The following is a 16,593-nucleotide window of genomic DNA, read 5'->3' on the forward strand; positions in this document are numbered from 1 at the left end:
ATAAAATATGAGTAGGCCTACACCATTCTATCAGGAATTCAAAGCTTATCATATAAAAATTTGCTTTGAAATGGCCGAGATACAAAAAAGGACAAAAAACAAAGGGGTCCTATCAAAAAGGTGTCACCCAACATTTATAAGGACCACTTTCTTTCACTTTATTTCAATATCTCGGTCATTTCAAACCGATTTTCATCAAATAAACTTGGAATTCCTTTCGGAATTTCAAAAGTGGTTCCAAATTCAAATTTGAGTTCCCATCTTTATAACCAACACTATACCATCCCTTTGAGGTAAAAGGGTTACAGTCCTTTTTTATAGGATAGTATTGGACATCAAACTTGTCCTATCCGAATAAACAATTAATATATCTGGTTCTTGCGATATCAACGTCTTGTTGGCACTTTGCGAAGTGATCTTAGCTTGCATGCCCCAGCTCAAAAGATCACCGAATTTAGGTATCACCCTATCAACGATGTTGTTTATATTACCATCGGTCAAATGGACAACTATTCAATTCAAACGGGGCAAGTCGTTTTTCTTTAGCAGTGTGACAACAAAATCAACTACTGTATGAATTTTGATAATCAACTGCCAAAGCAAGGACAAACCTGCTATTAGTTGCCTGTGCATCGCACGCCAGCATCTTCTGAATGTCCGCAGTTGTTGACTCCGACTCCACTGTTGCCGCAATCAAAGATGTCGGTTTCTGTTCCAGTGCAAGCCACGTCATCCAGCAAAATGTTACTGGTGCCTTCTCCAAAAGCGGCATTGCCCACTGCTTCTACAGCGCCACCGAAACCAAGACTGCTGCAGACAACGCCCGCATCGATGATATCCCAGGAGTCATCGCACACAGTTCCCCAGGCTCCGTTGTGGTAAACCTCTACTCGACCTTCATTTAAGGTTTCACCATCGACGAGGCGAACTAGATAAGCGAAATAAAATCTTAAAGGCAATTAAAACTTGCATTAACTTAATAATGAGAGTACCAAAAAGTCTTGCTTGCTTATCGAGATCGAGTCTAGGTTCAGCTTTGTTTTCTTTACTGAATTTATTTCCACAAGTCGTTGAAAACGGGAATTAGAGAGAGAGAGAAAAAAAAAACTCTAGGCGCTTACAGACTGGAATTGTATGGCATTACCTGTAGCACTGCACTTGACTCCAGCATCTTCAGAATGTCTGCAGTTGTTGACTCCGATTCCACTGTTGCCGCAATCGAAGATGTTCGTTTCTGTTCCACTGCATGACACGTCATCAAGTAAAATGTCGCCGATACCCTGTCCAAAGGCCGCATTGCTCAGTGCTTCCTCAGCACCTGGGAAACCAAGACTGTTACAGACAACGCCCGCATCGATGATATCCCAGGAGTCATCGCACACAGTTCCCCAGGCTCCGTTGGCGTAAACCTCTACTCGACCTTCATTTGCGGTTTCGCCATCGACGAGGCGAACTAGATAAGGGAAATAAAATCCTAAAGTAATTAAGGACGTTCCTCAGTTACGTTTGTGCGCCATTAACTCTACTTTTTACAAGTGCGCTTAGGCTATGTTCACACCGACGCCGAATGTCGCGCTTTAAATCGGTGATCAATTCGGCGTCATTTTTGTTTACTTATCAAAAAATCTCACGATCTCCTCAGATATGTTATGCTCTGATAAGCTCTAATACGCTCTGATACGAAGTTCTTTTCCGCTTTGGGCGAAAAATTATTTCCCGAAGCGCTACGGCTTCTCACGCTTTGATGCCGATTGATCAGGATTTGTTACGCTTTAAATCACGCTTTGATAGGCTTTAATACTCTTTGATAAACTTTGATGCGGTAATCACGCTTTAAATAACGCTCTGATACGATTATCAAGCTCTCTTGTGCATTGATAGGCTCTGTTAAGCTATGTTACGCAATGGAAAATTTCGAGATCCCAATTGCATCCCGCCTCTGATCCAGAGCATATAATATTATAAAGATCCAGCAGATACACGACAGGGGGAGAAGAGTGGTGGAGAATGCCTTTGCTAATCTTGGCCAACAGGTTCCGGTGCCTACTGGGAAAACTGGAACAGAAGGTAGATAACGTCAGAGATTTGGTGGAGACTGCTGTGGTGCTCCACAACCTGCTGAGGAAGAGGGTGGCGCTGGCAGCCAATGAGGTGGACCACGAAGATGAATAGCACAACTTTGTACCAGGGGCCTCGAGAGATGAACCTCACTGGAAAGATGTTCCGCAACCACCTGCAAGGGGGAACCTCGCCACTGTGGATGCCAGACATCAGAGAGATCATCTCAGAGAATACTTCGTCTCTCCAGTGGGTGCTGTTGACTGGCAACAAAGAATGGCTGAGGTGGTACTTCCTGATTGAGTTAAGAAAGGAGTGGCTCAGATATCGTCAGAAGCAGATGACGAAGTTAAAGACTTGTGTGTCTGGAAATAAGAACATTCTCCCATATGCACACTTTGTTCATTTTTAATGTAAGTTTGAAATAATTTTTGTATAATGTGAACGTGTGAAGATGTTATTATTATTATTATTATTGATGTTATTGTTGTTGTTATGTATTTCATCTGCTTGTAAATAATAGGCCTATAAATACAAACTTTATTGATTTTTCCCCATGAAAAATCAGATAATACTACTATTGTAAATCAGCAGTGAAAATTTAAAGAAATGAAGTTGTAGAATTTGAAATTTAGATATGTGCGATAAACGAAATTATTTTATTAATATCATATAATATAGTTATATCAATACGCAATTTTTTGTTAAATTGATTGTCCCAAATTATTATTACAAATTGATTTTCTTACTAATAAAAAAAATTAGTAAGAAAATCAATTTTATATGTGAGATAAATAACCCTTATGGTAACGAAGAAAATAAAACAAAGGAAATAAAATATAAAACATTATGAAATTACAAAATGAAATAAAACAAAAAACTAAATAGAAAAAAAACTTTGTGAAAAACTCAGAATACTAAGTTTTGAACATAGTTTTTTCTATTTATTTTTTTATTCTATTGCCTTTTCTATTTCATTATGTTTTATACAGGGTGTTCCGGTTAAGCTTTCCTACGCTTTGAGCAAAACTTTGATACGCTTTGTGACTCTTTGATAAGCTTTAATACGCTCTCTCCGCTTTACACAATTTGTGACAGATCACCTCAAATTTTTAAACAGTTTAAAATTTTTTGGCGCTCTTGCCAAATGTCCCGAATTGCTCAAAGCTTTCTCACGCTCTATTACGGTCTTTACGCTTTAATTAAGCTTTGTTACGCTTTGCCGCCGCTTTGCTCGCCGATTTTAATAATTCGCCATCAATTAGGCGTCGGTGTGAACTAGGTATTACAAGCGAGTATTCTGTCACTCTAACAGTAAACAACTTCAACTGATCGGTTTCGCGTACGTAAAAATTGTGAAGATATGTTTTGTGCTCTCTCTTAATCCTATTCCAAATGTTAATGACACTAATGATTTTTTTTTTCAAAATTGAACCTCATTCTACTCCGCTCTGAAACCCTGTCAATCGAGGATTAATTACAACTGTTTCATCTTTTTTTTTTCAGTGGGGAGGGGGGGGGGGGAGAGGGGCTGGGCTGGGGTACAGGGTCTTTAAGGTACATCGCCAAAATTTACAACTTACCAACCAGTGCAACAACCAACAAAGACAAACTGCAATCAACGCTATCATGTCAATTTTTTTTTAGGACAGACTTATGTCAAAACTTACATAAAGTTACAGAAAGAAAGGGAAACAATTAAAACAAAAACATATCAGTGTGGAGTTTTTCCACACATTATTTTTGTCATTATTATTGTTACTAATATTATTATTGTTATTATCATTATCATTATTATTATTATTATTAATATTAATATCATTATTACTTATTCAGCCAAATACAAATAACAATAACATAACATACATTCACATGGAAATATCACAGTTGACGTATTAGGAACAGGGAAGCAATACATGGGATAGGCCGCACATCCACATAATGGGCTTTGCGAGGGAAATAAAAAAAGATGACCAAAACGCACATGGACCTTCCTTTCGGAATAGTTTTCAACGCCATCACTGCAATTTTGACAAGTTTTTTGAAAAGAAACTGAGGTTTTGAGTGTACAGTATGAGATTTATGGCCTAACCCTATCAAGGCATCCCTGCATAGGTTCCTGACCAGAATTTGGGGCATTGTGATGGTTTCTGTAGCACGGGGGCGCCGCTGGTACAAAAACGAGCACACGAACCTCCCATTTTTATAATGTTTGTGCATTAAGTAAACCTTCTTCTACAATTTGGTCAAGTTTCGTGAAAATGACATGGGTTTTTAATGTACAGGATGAGATCCATGAACCCTCCATATGATCAGGGCACCTATAGGTTATTAACCAGATTTGGGGGTCCTACGATGATTTCTGTCATACGGGAGTGCTGCCAGCGCAGAAAAAAAAAAGAAAAAGAGCACACGAACCTCCCATATTTATTTTTTTAATGCAATTAGTAAGCCTCTTTCTATAATGTTGACAAGTTTCGTGAAAAGGTCATGGATTTTGAATGTATAACATGAGATTCTTGCACCCACCCGATGAGGGCATCCCTGGATAGGTTTATGACCAAATTTTGAGCTCTTACTGTGATTTCCGCCGCATGGGGGCGCTGCTAGCTTAGAATACACCAGAAACCATCCATTTTACGTATTTCCTGCATTTAGTAACCCTTCTTTTACATTTTTTAAAAATCAAAATCACATTGGTTTTAAACGTACAGCACAAGTTTTATCAACCTTCTCCTATAGCCCAGCCCTAACAGAAAACGTTCCTCACGAGGAATTAAGAGATTTCAGTGGTTTCTGCAGAGTGAGGGCGCTGCTTGCTTGAGAATAATAGTGTAAACCCTAATTTTAAAACCTTTCCTTCGTTTGAGTACCTTTTTGGGTACCAATTCTTGTAAATTTTTAGAAAATAAAGTGGACTTTGAAAGAATCATGGGATTTAAATTTGCCATTGCAGATTTTGTTGCCGATCGTGGAAATGATCCCGTAACGCTATTATTCTGGTACTGGACGGCAGATTGTCATATTCTTCAAAGTCCCGCAAAAGAAAAACAAGCTCATGAACCCTTGGTTTTATTTGCATATTTGGGCTTCGGATGGGCCAAAGTTATGATATGGGAAGTTTGAAGAAAATGACATGAACTTTACTTTAACTGAGGAACGTCCTTAAAACTTGCTTAAACCTAATGACTGTATCAAAAAAAAAAATCTTGTTTTGATTATCAAGATCGAATCTAGTTTCAGCTTTGTTTTCTTTACTAAATTTATTTCCGCAAGTCGTTAAAATCGGGAGTTAGAAAAAAAAGAAGACTGTAGGCGCTTACAAACTGGAATATTATGGTATTACCTGTAGCACTACACTTGACTCCAGCATCTTCTGAATGTCCGCAATTGTTGACTCCGATTCCATTGTTACCACAATCAAAGATGCTGGTTTCTGTTCCACTGCATGACAAGTCATCAAGCAAAATGTCGCCGATACCCTGTCCAAAGGCCGCATTGCTCAGTGCTTCCTCAGCACCTGGGAAACCAAGACTGTTACAGACAACGCCCGCATCGATGATATCCCAGGAGTCATCGCACACAGTTCCCCAGGCTCCGTTGGCGTAAACCTCTACTCGACCTTCATTTGAGGTTTCACTATCGACGAGACGAACTATAGATAAGTGAGATAGAATTAAACACCATTAGTAGGGTAAAGAGTACATGTTTTAAAAAAAAAATGTTTTACTTGTTACAATCCGATATTATTTAGAGTTTATTTTCTTGCATTTTTAGAATAATCTTCTTAAAAAATAATCTTCTTTAAAAAACAAATTCAACAATTAATCTACTGAGGACTATAGAAATTGATATTGTAGCGCTTTGAGATTGAAGCTGTGGGGCCTTTCTACCTGCAGCACTGCACTTGACTCCAGCATCTTCTGAATGTCCGCAGTTGTTGACTCCGATTCCACTGTTGCCACAATCAAAGATGCTCGTTTCTGTTCCACTGCATGACACGTCATCAAGCAAAATGTCACCGGTACCCTGTCCAAAGGCCGCATTGCTCAGTGCTTCTTCAGCACCTGGGAAACCAAGACTGGTGCAGACAATGGCCGCATCGGTGATATCCCAGGAGTCGTCGCATACAGTTCCCCAGACTCCGTTGGCGTAAACCTCTACTCGACCTTCATTTGAAGTTTCGCCATCGGCGAGGCGAACTATAGATAAGAGAGAGATCTTAAGGAGACCTCCGGATGATTTTCAGCTTTTTACATTTGAACAACTATAAATTAGTTCTACTGATAGTCCATGGGCCAAGACCCGAAAAATGGGTTGTTGGTACCATCTGAGGTGGCACAACCTTTTTGGAGTCATTTTGTTTGTCGGGCATAGATATGCTTATCAAGCTATGATAGCATTTCCAAATGAGTAGCTTAGTCATAATAAATGAATTTTTAACCAATTTGGTCTCGTATTTATATCCCTATACTTCTGAATCGAAACTAAACCGCTATACAAAAAAGAGCACTGCCTTCTGTATGTCCACAAGTGTTCTGTTGTAAACGCGGTGCGCTTAGTCTTTATTCAAGGCAGCGAAGGGAATATCCAAAGGGTTATGATGTCCACAGCTGTCACGCGGTGCGCTTAGTTCTTTATCTAGACCAATGTACCGTTATCATATCTTAAGTTCCTCATAAAAGGGATTATCTATACTGTTTTTATACTACCCTATCAACAAATACATCAGTTTCAAACAAAAATCACTCTGTTCATTTACAATATCATTCATTATAATGTATCGTAGTGTACCGGTACATTGTTTTTGCATTATTTTATATTGTTGGAGGGAAATAAAGCGACATTGGCGTGGTATCAGCGTTTTCACAGTAGCATTTTCACCGGAAAATGATAAATGATTGAAAAATACGCTAAAATTGACTAGGAATTGCTTTTGTTGTTGTTGTTGTTTTTAGATAAAAGGATATACACTGTATCATACGCTTTGGATATTCCCTTCGCCGTCTAGAATAAAGACTAAGCGCTGTGGACATCATAACCTTTGGATATTCCCTTCGCTGCCTTGAATAAAGACTAAGCGCACCGCGTTTACAACAGAACACCTGTGAACATACCATAGAGCTGCATTTTACAGCTCTATGGAACATATAGAAGACAGTGCTCTTCTTTGTATGGCGGTTAGTTTCGATTCAGAAGTATAGGGATATAACAACGAGACCAAATTGCTTAAAATTCATTTACTATGACTAAGCTACTCATTTGGAAATGCTATCATAGCTTGATAAGCATATCTATGCCCGACAAACAAAATTACACCAAAAAGGTTTTGCCACCTCAGATGGTACCAATATATGGCCTGGCCCATGGACTATGAGGACAAAGTTTCAGAATTTGTGATAATTGGGATGAAGAATAAGAATATTTTCTAACTTAAGAACAAATTGCAATGGACAAGGATGATGACATGGCAGAGTCACCATAAGAATGCATGAGCTGGGGCTGAAGGAAGCAGAACAAAAGAAAAATGCATGCATATAGATTATACACAGGTGAACTCGCAAGCAAGCGGTATTGTAATGAAATTACACGGCTATATTTCTGAAATGTGTGAACCTCCTATATCATCATCCTTGTTCATTTTAATTTGTTTAAGGTTTTTCAAAGTATTATTTCTCTGCTCAAGAACCACAATAAATTTCATAAATCTATACATGGATTTGTCGATATATGTACTACATGATGTGAAATTATGAAAATCGTCTTGAATGTCCCTTTAAGGCAATTCAAGGAGGTTGGCCAATTGAAACTTATTCAAGTGTAATGAATATGCACATTAAAAAAAAAAAAAAACTTGGTTCGATCATGGACCTTGGATATTATTGTAATATATCAAAAATGTTACCCTGCACCACAAAACACACAAAAAGTCGCCAGAGATGGATTTTTAGATAAGGGCATATTCTGAAAGAGCAGACTCTAAGCTTTAAAATGATGTATAACTTAATTCAAATGGATTTTCCTAACCTATACATATATTGGAAAGAAATCGCACACTCTGGAAAAGTTTGAACTGAGAAAAGAGGCTGTGAAATACAGAGCCTATTCAAGGAGGTTCGAGAGGATGGAGTTGCAACTGACTACAATTATTCAATCAGCTGTCAGTTTTCTATGGATGGACAAAAGAATTCCACAGGTGCATTTGTGCCTTTGATGTTCGATGCTTGAAGCCGCCATCTTTCTGAGCAATCTGAAGATTCATTTTTAACGCTAACATAATATCGGGTACATGCTGCTCGTTTATAATGCAATGAAATTTCACCTAATGATAAAGCATATAAAAGAAAAGTCAATTCCGTTCGAAAATATGTGCAAAAGTGCTGTATTTTGTGAAAGTGTTTCAAATTTTACCCTCATGGAAAGCCGGTTTTTATCACTTTTCTCCTTATTTCCGCCAAATGAAACTAACATGGTATCATCTTCAAGTAAAGTTCTTTTTAAATTGATATGTCGGATTCGCGTACAGACACGTACAGTCGAGTAATTTTGATATCTATTTCAGCAATATTTGAGCAATTTCTATTCGCGCCCTCCGTGCCTTTACCATTGTCTACCGCCCATCGTTTGTTAGTAGGGATAGCGAAAAGTAATTACCATCAGAAAAACATATCTTCCTTGGAAAGTGGCAGGTAATTATGCAATGAGACACGAGTCAATTGTCTTCGCATCTGAGCGGCAGGTCCAGTTTGACACATACTTCAAATATTTTTGAGTGGCGGCTTCGAGCATGGGATAAAAGCGAATAAGACTGTTGTGACTCCCTTTCTCGAACCTCCTTGGTGTATTCAAGCGCTTAATCTTTGCTAGCCGTGATACCCGTGCGATGAATGAGACAAAAATCTTGATGTAAACCATTGTAGCAACAACAATAAAGGCATTATCACATTAAACTGAAATTAGATATGCTTGACTAAGACATTCTGTTCATAATAGATGTCAACTTTCAAAGCAGCAGCATTATCGCTTCAAAAGTTATTAAAGTTGAAAGAGAAGAGTAAGCAAGTGGGATTTTCAAGAAATTAAAAGGGGCCTTTAAGAAAAACCTGATCACACTACTTTATCAAAAAAAGAGTTGTAGAAAACCCAATTTCCCATTCAACTTATGATCCCAAATTTATGGATAATGTAGAAGAAGAATAGCTCAAAACTGACTTGGTTGACCTGTTTCACCTTTCTTGAGTCCTCACATAAAATCAAGGGACGCGACTTTTGGTTTGTTTTGTGATTCACGGTCCCAAATAGTCCGGCAGCCAAAAGCTATGTTTTGGCCGAAGTACTTTTTCTCTGATATACTTTTTTTCTCTGTTGATTATTCATCTTAGGAGTCTCTACAATGATATTCAGGTGGGTGTGGAGCTCTCACCCTTGGGCAATTTTAATTATTCAAATGGCGTCCAACATGGCCACCACGCAGCCCTAAAACAAGGAAAATGCATGTAATCGAGTGTTTTAAGTGCTAATATGCCAATGTTTGGATTGGAGCATTTGTCCAAAGGTCCAACAACTTGAATAAAATATTTTTTACAATTGTTGTAAGACAGTTGCTATGATAAAAGTTAAATGATTAGCTTAAAATCCCTAAAATACACAAAATCAGCACAAAAATGACACAAAATCGGGTTTGTGTGTGTGATTGTTGCATGATGGATATGTTGACACGAATTTGGCAGAAAATCATCGAAACTATTTTATTTTAAAGACCTGAGTAGATGATTGCCATGGATACTTGCTCTTTCGCTGGTTGCAGACGTTATGATATATGTAACATACGAATGTAATGTAAATAGTCCTGGGATGTACAAAAGTATGTGAGAAACCTGTATACAAGGAATTGTATCAATTTGTAAAAGAAACTGAGTATATGGTTGTCATGGAACATGTTTTTTTTATACATGTTACCATGAGCTAGAGACTTTATTATCTGAAGTAATAATTGCCTGAGATGTCTTGAAATATAGTAAATTCTATACATTTACTGGTATCTAATAGCTTAAAAAATCCTACGAAATAAAGTACTCTATAAGTTGCCATGGAAATTGATTTTCCATACCAATATTCACGATGAAAATGTAAGGGTGAAGTAATTATCATGAAAATGTGATTTTTAAACAGATGTAGCAAGGTACTTAATTATCAACATAATTATAAAGTGGCACCAAACAGTCCATAATGTATTAGATTACACACAAGAATTGGTATTTGGAAACATCCAAACAATGCTGAAAAGCTTCCTCTTTGCTCTTGAACAACAGTAGACAGTGTCAGTTGTGGTCCACGCTTCAGCATTTGTTTTAAAATGTACCCAGGGCCTGAATCAAGGTAGATTCTTTCACGTAGTAGCAGCAGCTGAGTTAGCATTCATTATGTAGTTCTGATCCCTGAAGGTACATGTTTGGTTAAGTACAATTTTTAATCACATAATTTCTCAAAATGATTCTGTTGTTTTATAATCTAGTTATTATGTTTTCTAGCTCGACCAAGATTTCAAGAATCAAGAAAAAAATGTATTAATTGTATACCCAGGCTTCGTCATTTAATTGTGGTTGGATGCGGTTAACACTGTGTGTTAGAAGAAATAGATTATCACTAATTTCAGATCAGCAATAGATCAAATTATTCCAGCAGATTTTATTGATCAAAGTCAACAACAGTAAATTAATACATTTATACTGTATGCAACCATTTCCACATCGAAAAAGTAAAATACCATTCAGAAATAGTAGCTGTTGTACATTAATTATCGGGATATAGAAATTAAATCCTGAGCATAACAGTTGGTTTATGTCACCAAAAAGTATTACACAAAGGTGTTGATCTTGTGCCATGTAACTTTATGTCAAACAATTTTGTTGCATTGTACATGTATGCATATTATCGGACTGTCCTTGAAAAAGACATTGAACAGTTACCATGGCAACTAGGACATATCATGTTCATATAACAAAGGGAGTCAAGCGCGTCGGAATACTCATGGTTTTGTTTTGTTTTGTTTTGTATTGTATTGCTGGGGGGGGGACAAAATCTCTCGGAGGACACATTTATGTGAGGATGTGAGATCCTCTGCGTGTGAGGAGGGACTTTTTGAAGAAAAAAAAATTCAGAGTATAAAAGTCGCGTTTATAATGCATTTTACACCAAATTTCTAGGGAATAAAACATAGTTAAAATAATCACTGCGAAGGACTATGATTATAACATAATGAGGAGGGACTTTTTGAAGAAAAAAAAATTCAGAGTATAAAAGTGGCGTTTATAATGCATTTTACACCAAATTTCTAGGGAATAAAACATAGTTAAAATAATCACTGCGAAGGACTATGATTATAACATAATGAGGAGGGACTTTTTGAAGAAAAAAAAATTCAGAGTATAAAAGTCGCGTTTATAATACATTTTACACCAAATTTCTAGGGAATAAAACATAGTTTAAATAATCACTGCGAAGGACTATGATTATAACATAACGGGAGTACATTGATGTGACGGTGTGAGATCCTCGGTGATGGAGAAAAGCGACCCAGCGGGGGAGGGTGTGGTACGGACTTTTTGTAAAAGCAGAGAATAAAAGTCGCGGTTATAGAGCATTTTAAATCAAATTTCTAGGGAATTAAACATAGTAAAACATCATTGCGAAGGACTATAGTCATAGGCCTAAGTACCGGTCGGGCGAGCGAGCCACTTTCGCTTTGCCATTTGTCTGAAATGTATTCATCGCACTGTTCGAGCAATGGCAATTATTCTTACATTGCTAGAAAGCATAGAAAAAAGTGAAAAATGAAAGGTTTACTAAAGGTGTGTTTCAGGGGGAACACTCGAGGACGCGAAGCTACCATCTATTACATACACTAAAGATACTCATAAGTAAAAGTGTATAAATATAATAATGTATTATAGTAGTGTAGTATAATATTTTCAGTTATAAAAAATTGACAATCTTAGACAAGAAAAGTGCCGTTATTGTTCATTTTGGTCTTTTGGCTGCCAGACTAAAATGGAGGAGTGTTGTTGCTACAAACCCAAGCTCTACCCACTACAGACTTGAGGGTAAACTCCTTCGGTGCTATTCTCGACGTCGATGTATGGTCAATTTGCTAATTAGATGCAATAGCTCGAGAACTCGACGGAAGATTTTCATGAATTTGATTTGTTGCATGCTAGTTTTGCTCATTTTGAGAAGTTTTACAAAGACATGAAATTACAAGTGATAATGGATGTCGTGATATTATGCAGGAAGGGGATAGACTCACCATTAATTTGAGCAGTTGCCGATGCCAGAAGGCAAAATACGATGATTGATCTGATCCTCATCTCCCGAACTTTGAGAAAATTAATGCAGCGAAAAACGATGTTGGTGGTGGTGGTGGCAAAAGAAAGCTTTTCACGTCGAGATCCTCACACCTTCATCACCTGAGAAAACGTTTGCCATGTCACCACGGAGGCCCGCCTTTTATCCTATTCTTCTATCTTCGTTTAGAGATGGGCTACGACTGGATAGACGTGATTTGATATCACCCTCTAGTTCACTCGAGTCTCCTTAATTGCAACCTTGTGTAACTTGACAGACATCATCATATCAAGGAAAATGAAGAAACGAGATATGATTTCGTTACTTGCTGGCACGACACGTAACACCACTTGGTCAAGCTACTTTATCTTAAATGGCATTGTTGGCAAGGCCTCTTGATTCCAGCAATTATGGCATAATATCAAAAAGTCTGACACCTTATAGGAATATCTTGATGACGTTGACCCTTCTCCTTCTAGTACCATGCTCTTTACCTTCATCCGGTTTTTATGTCTATTGTCTGGGTCTCTGTAACCTCACCAGAATCAAATCTTATTGGTGTTGCTTTTGTTTTTCTTTATTTGTCTCTCGGTATAGATTTTGAGACCTGAAATAAAAACGATAACCAATCTACCGGGGTTTCGAACTCAAGGATGATACCAGAACTTTGCTTCAGCTTAAGTTTAGAAAAGAATAGAATTATCTGAATAATCTAAATTCAGCTAACCAAACAAACAAAAAATAAGCAAAGTAAATACACCATCATAACAAACTAAATCTTCTTTTCTTTAAGTGTGGACTTGTAGGTTGCAGCAAACCTTTCACTTACTAAAGAAACACACAGATCAAAGAAGAGCAAAAACTAACAGGGGATTCTGGCCTTCTTTCACAGGGGCTGGATTAAGCGATGATTGCAGAACTCAATGATTTTAATGATAGGAACAGTTTCCACATACAGCTCTTTAACGTTTCCTCTACAGATTATGTGTGACGCTCCGTATATTTTTCAAACAAAACATGAAGATTTGGTAAATGTTAGTCCCGGTGCTAACGATATAATACCTCCATCATTTCCATTGAGTTCAAATGTTAGGCATCTAATTCCTTTAGAACTGATTTTAATGCTAATTCGCCCCAAAACAAGCTAGCCTGGGTCCCTCCACCGTGCATGGTTTTGGGAAGTGAAACCTACATCAAAAGAAAACACACAAATTGACCAACGGATGACAAATCAAATTGTAGCACTTACGCCATGATCTTTCAGCGGGGTTGGGAGAAATGTCTTATCTGCCATATCTTCCTCTTTATAAGCATTGTTGTAAATGTTATCTTCAAAATAAACAGCGTTTGAGATTCAAGGTAGTGTTACAAAACCACAAGCATTGCCTCCGAATTCTTCTTTATCTGCAGGAATATAAAACTGTCAATCTAATTATGTCGCTTGTCACTCTAAGATGAATAAAAGGGCCTATGTGAAGTGACAGATAAATGCGCGCTACTGCATGCATGTGTTTGTTTTCTTGGAATATTGTCTCTGAGGGGGAAAAAGGTAACTTGTTGTTTAGTCATCAGGGATATTAACACCAGAATTAATAAAGAGCATAAGTTGAATTCGAAATGGATTTTAACAAATGGCAGGCTTCAAAGCTGTAACGGAACATCATTAATACGCCACTATCAGAACTCTCAAGGAGTGGTGATTCGCAATATTCAGCTTTTGATTCTCTCAATCATCAATATTCATTTGAGTTGTTGAAATTCTTTAGATTTGGAGAACAATTTTGTAGATTTGTGTCTGTGTTTTATAATGATATAGAAAGTTGTGTTTTGAATGATAATATAGGTCAACTGGGTATTTAAGGATTGGGAAGGGCGCCCGCCAAGGCGATCATTTGTTACCTTATCATTTCAGCCACAGAGACACTTGCCATGCTTACACTCCATATTAGATCTAGCCCAGAAGTCATTGGAATAAAGTTAAGGGCGTAGGAGGAAATAAACATTTATATGTATGCTGATGATGTAACAGTTTTTTTAACAGACGATCAATGTTTTCCTGATGTTGCGAAGATTTCAGATGATTTTGACATCTGTTTGTCTTTATCAATTAATTATGATAAGACAGAAGTGATGCGAATCGGTCCATCTGTGTCTACTATACTGCACCCAAGACGGACATGCAACAATTTAGACATGTGGAATTTGCATCTGCTCTCACTGTTTTAAGAATAGGGTATGTTGTACTCTTTTCACGACCGGAAGGCACAATTACAGAGAATTTTGATGAATATCAAATCAAAACTGCATAGGTGGAGATCTAGAAACTTATCCCTCTACTATGATAGAAAATTCAGATTGTTAAGACTTGTGCTTTATCTTAGTTGTTATAATCAATATCGTAAGCATAGTTTCAATGCCAGATTACTTTATACACGACGTAAATAAAGGTATTTATGAATTTATTTGGAGAGCCCCAGAAAGAACAAGGCGCGATGTTTTAATTAAAGATTATGAGGAGGGAGGTTTGAAAATGTGCTGTTTAAAGTCAATGATGCAAGCTGAAAAAATAAAATGGCTGCAGAGGTTAATTGGGTCATGTTCAAAAGGGTGGAAATTCATTTGTTTCAATTTGTTAGCATCAGTAGGAGAAGAATTTTGTTCTTCTGCAAATTTGATGTTTCAAAGTTAAAGATTAGTCACACTTGTTATCAGAGAGAATAGAAACGTGGTCTCTCTTTCAAAACAGGGAATTTAGCGTACCCAATCAAATAATTTGCAATAATGAAGACATTTTGTTTCATGGAAAGTCTATGTTTGATACACATAATCATAGTAGAAAGGGTTGTTTGAAGGTAACGGATGTGTTAGATGAACTTCGCCGACCTATACGTCGGAAGACTGGAAGGGTATAGGTTTGCAGTTTACTGAGTATTTCACTCTTCTTGATTGCTTCAAGAAGATGGCAAGTGAATGAAAGCTTTTTTTTTTCTTTTTCTTCAAGATTATCACCCCTTCATTGAATTTCTTAGTATTTTTCCTTTAAATTGGATTAAGGGTAGGAGGTTGGAATAATTACATCACGTTACAACAAAGCGGTTATATGATATATATGAGCATTTGAATAACCCTGAAAAATATATTGTTTTCGATCGTTTGATGTTAGGTATGGCATTGGATTGGAAGATGTTCAATCTTTTTCAAAAATTACCTGCCAGCTTGACAATTGATACAAAATTAAGAATAACGCAAAACGAATAACGAATAATATCAAAAGGTATTATATGGTGTTGTACATCTGAGGAACGATTTTGATCTTTCGTATAATTTCATCAGGTAAACATTTCATTTTAGGCTGTAAGTATCAAAGTTTAAAGTCCTCAAAAGCAACATTTTGTGCAGTATGTAAAAAATACAGTTTGATTAAAGAAGAATAGCTAAAAGTAAAAATAAATTTGATTTGCATGAGGCAAAGTGGAGAAAAATCTAACACATTATATCTCGAAAGAAAGTTTTTTTATGTTTTATTGAAAAACCATACAGACTCACACTATTGACAACAATTATTAACTTGATTAGAATAACACAATCACTGAACAATGTAGAGGAATCGTGAAAAAGAACAAAGAAAGGCAGAACATTATAAGTTATCATCAGATCTTGCTCAGGAGCGATATTCGGAGATGGGGAAGGAGAATAAAACAGACAAATAAGCAAACAAACTAATGAGTGACCAAATAACAGTTTCATCCTCCCTTCCAACTGAAAAAAAAAGTGTGTGCACTGCAAAGACTGGAATAAGCCAAACCAGGGGGCGAGAAGATCCACATTAACTGTCCTTATCCCCTTTTTCCTTCCTTTTCCTTGCTCAGATGGTCTTTTCTTCCTCATCGTGGTTTATTGACCGATTCGGGTTCGTTGAGGGCAGCAGACATTTTACGGCACAGGGCGCAGCCATAGTGGGTGTATCGGTGTGTATCAGCCGACCCCCCCCCCCCCCCCCCTGCTCTCCCCCACCCCCGGGCAACATGTTTATCACGCACTTGTAACAAAGGTTCGCGCACTAGCAAGCGTTCGCGCACTCAGTACGAGACGCCCATTGGCTAAAGCAGTTTTTCATTCTGCGCGCGTGCTAATGTAGGGAGAGGGGTGGGGGAGTGTGGAGGGGGGGTCGGATGATACACCCAGTATGGC

The 16,593-nt window shown here is 37.5% G+C and overlaps 1 protein-coding gene across 1 annotated transcript in view; it reads right to left on the minus strand.

Moving 5' to 3' along the window:
* Positions 1 to 617: 617 nt before the first annotated feature.
* LOC139715936 (scavenger receptor cysteine-rich domain-containing protein DMBT1-like) overlaps positions 618 to 16,593 on the minus strand; it is a 43,160-nt gene continuing 27,184 nt past the window's right edge. Inside the window, 5 exon segments of the mRNA XM_071627487.1 lie at positions 618 to 928; positions 1,145 to 1,453; positions 1,682 to 1,687; positions 5,405 to 5,713; positions 5,952 to 6,279. Coding sequence (XP_071483588.1) covers positions 618 to 928; positions 1,145 to 1,453; positions 1,682 to 1,687; positions 5,405 to 5,713; positions 5,952 to 6,279 — 1,263 coding nt within the window.

The sequence above is a fragment of the Diadema antillarum genome, unplaced genomic scaffold (genome assembly GCF_040938485.1).
Source record: "Diadema antillarum isolate AM-2024a unplaced genomic scaffold, OU_Dant_1.0 scf00000057, whole genome shotgun sequence".
Classification (NCBI taxonomy): domain Eukaryota; kingdom Metazoa; phylum Echinodermata; class Echinoidea; order Diadematoida; family Diadematidae; genus Diadema; species Diadema antillarum.